At 62.1% G+C, this 2016-nt stretch overlaps 1 protein-coding gene across 1 annotated transcript; it reads left to right on the top strand.

Moving 5' to 3' along the window:
* Positions 1 to 30: 30 nt before the first annotated feature.
* MTG1 (mitochondrial ribosome associated GTPase 1) lies at positions 31 to 1952 on the top strand (the record flags this gene model as incomplete). The annotated part of the gene is made up of 8 exons (XM_010168696.1): positions 31 to 117; positions 403 to 459; positions 665 to 755; positions 840 to 901; positions 1130 to 1226; positions 1417 to 1498; positions 1636 to 1748; positions 1855 to 1952. Coding segments are annotated over 8 exons (687 nt in total), but the record flags the coding sequence as incomplete, so codon positions are not given.
* Positions 1953 to 2016: the final 64 nt, after the last annotated feature.

The raw sequence follows: 2016 nt of genomic DNA, 5'->3' as shown, positions 1-2016 counted from the left end.
CACGGGTCACCGTACCAGCATGCTTGTCCCCTTCAGACAGTCTTGGAGCACCTGAAGCAGCAGGGATGCTCAAACGTTGTCTTCGCTGACTGCCAGCACGATGGCAACATTAAGAAGGTAATGGGCCACCAGCCCTATCCTGCCCTGTCCTGTGCCCAGCCCTGCTCCTTGCTGAGGGCTGTGCACCCATCTCCCAGCCACACAGAGAGGCCTCAGTGCCCCACTGTGAGGAGGTGACACTGGCTGGTCAGGAGTGATCTTCATTTCCAGCTTACCCAAGGCGCCCTGTCTGCTGCTTGGCCCCCATTTTGCGCATCGTGCTGGCACAGTGTCCTCTTGAGAGGCTGGTGCCAGCCTGGGCACAGAGCTGCGTTTCCAGCCCTTCTCCATGTTTGTGTGCAGATTGTTCCCCTGGTTGCCAAGCTGGTGAGCAACAGCCCACGCTACCACAGGGCCGAGGTGAGACAAGGCAGCGAGACTGCAGGTGGCTGCGCAGGGAGTCGGGGTGGCCATCAGCAGGTCACCTCCCCTCTCCAGGGCTGCTCGCACGTGTGCCAGAAGCGCAGGCCAAGGCTGGGCTGTTTCGCTCTCGCGGCTGCCCGTCACTCCTGGGGCGGGTGGTTGATAACTGGCCGCTCCCTGCACATGTCCTCCTTGCTTCCAGAGCAACGAGTACAACATCCTGGTGATTGGTGTGCCCAATGTGGGCAAGTCATCGCTTATCAACTCCCTGCGGAGGCTGCACCTCAAAAAGGGTATTTCTCGTGGGGATGAGCCATGGAGCAGGCGGCAGGGCAGAGCGTCACTTGCTTCTCTGATTCTGTCTCCTTTCCCCAAAGGGAAAGCCACCGCGGTTGGTGGCGAGCCAGGCATCACCAAGGCGGTGCTGACCAGAATCCAGGTACTGTCCCTGCGGCACAGCTGGCTGGGTGGGTGCTGGCCTCTGCCTCTCTGCATCCTCTCACAGGAGCTCTGGAAAATCTTGAGGCACCTCAAGGTTTTGCTCGGGTCCCCTTTCCAGCGAGACCTTAACAAAAGAGCTCAAACACCTCACTCGCTAGCTGGGTCAGCGTCCACGGTGCTAATGACAGAGCCCTGTGTCCAGACTACCCTGCCTTTCCCATCCCAGGTCTGCGAGAAGCCCCTGATGTACCTGGTGGACACACCTGGTGTGCTGCCCCCAAAGCTGTGGGATGTGGAGACGGGCATGAAGCTGGCGCTGTGCGGTGAGGCGGAGGCTGTGGTGGGGGGGACGCCCAACGTGGTGGCTTTGAGCCCTGTCTGGGCCTGAGGCTGGGGCAGGAGCATGCAGCTCACAGGGCTGGCACACGCTGTTGGGGTGCCCATGGGTGGCACATGGATGGCAGGACGGGTGACCAGGGCTGGGGGGAGCTGGGGCTTGACCCTCTTTTCCAGGAGCCATCCGTGACCACCTGGTGGGGGAGGACATCATGGCTGACTACCTCCTGTATGCCCTGAACAAGCAGGAGCAGTTTGGGTGAGCTGGCAGGGGAACTGGAGAGGGCCCCGGGCTGTGTCTGCTGCCTGTGGTCCCACGTGGGTGGTGGAGAAGCCATCCCCGGGCAACCGGGGGGAGAAGCAGTGCTGGCAGGGTGCGAGCCACCTCTTCGGCAGGTACGTGCAGCGCTACGGGCTGGCTGAGGCCTGTGACAACATCAAGCCTGTGCTGAGGTGCGTGGCCCTCGCCCAGGGCAGGACGCAGAAGGTGAAGGTGCTGACAGGCACGGGTGAGTGCTCAAGGGGGGTCTCTGCTACCTGGGGTGCAGGGGCATCCTGGAGACAGCTCCAGGCTCTGCTGATACCTCCTTCTGCGCCCACCGCCCCTCTCTACAGGGAACGTCAACGTGACAATGCTCAACTACCCAGCTGCTGCCTACAAATTCCTGCGAGATTTCCGGGCGGGACGCCTGGGCAGGGTGACGCTGGACTGAGACCTGTCCTGTGGAGGGAGGTACCACTGGGGACAATGGCCTGGCTGCTCCCCAGGGACACCCC

This window comes from Antrostomus carolinensis, unplaced genomic scaffold (assembly GCF_000700745.2).
Source record: "Antrostomus carolinensis isolate BGI_N321 unplaced genomic scaffold, ASM70074v2 scaffold39485, whole genome shotgun sequence".
Classification (NCBI taxonomy): Eukaryota; Metazoa; Chordata; class Aves; order Caprimulgiformes; family Caprimulgidae; genus Antrostomus; species Antrostomus carolinensis.
Note: the sequence above shows the minus strand (reverse complement) of the source record. Positions and strands in the feature narration are given on the sequence as shown.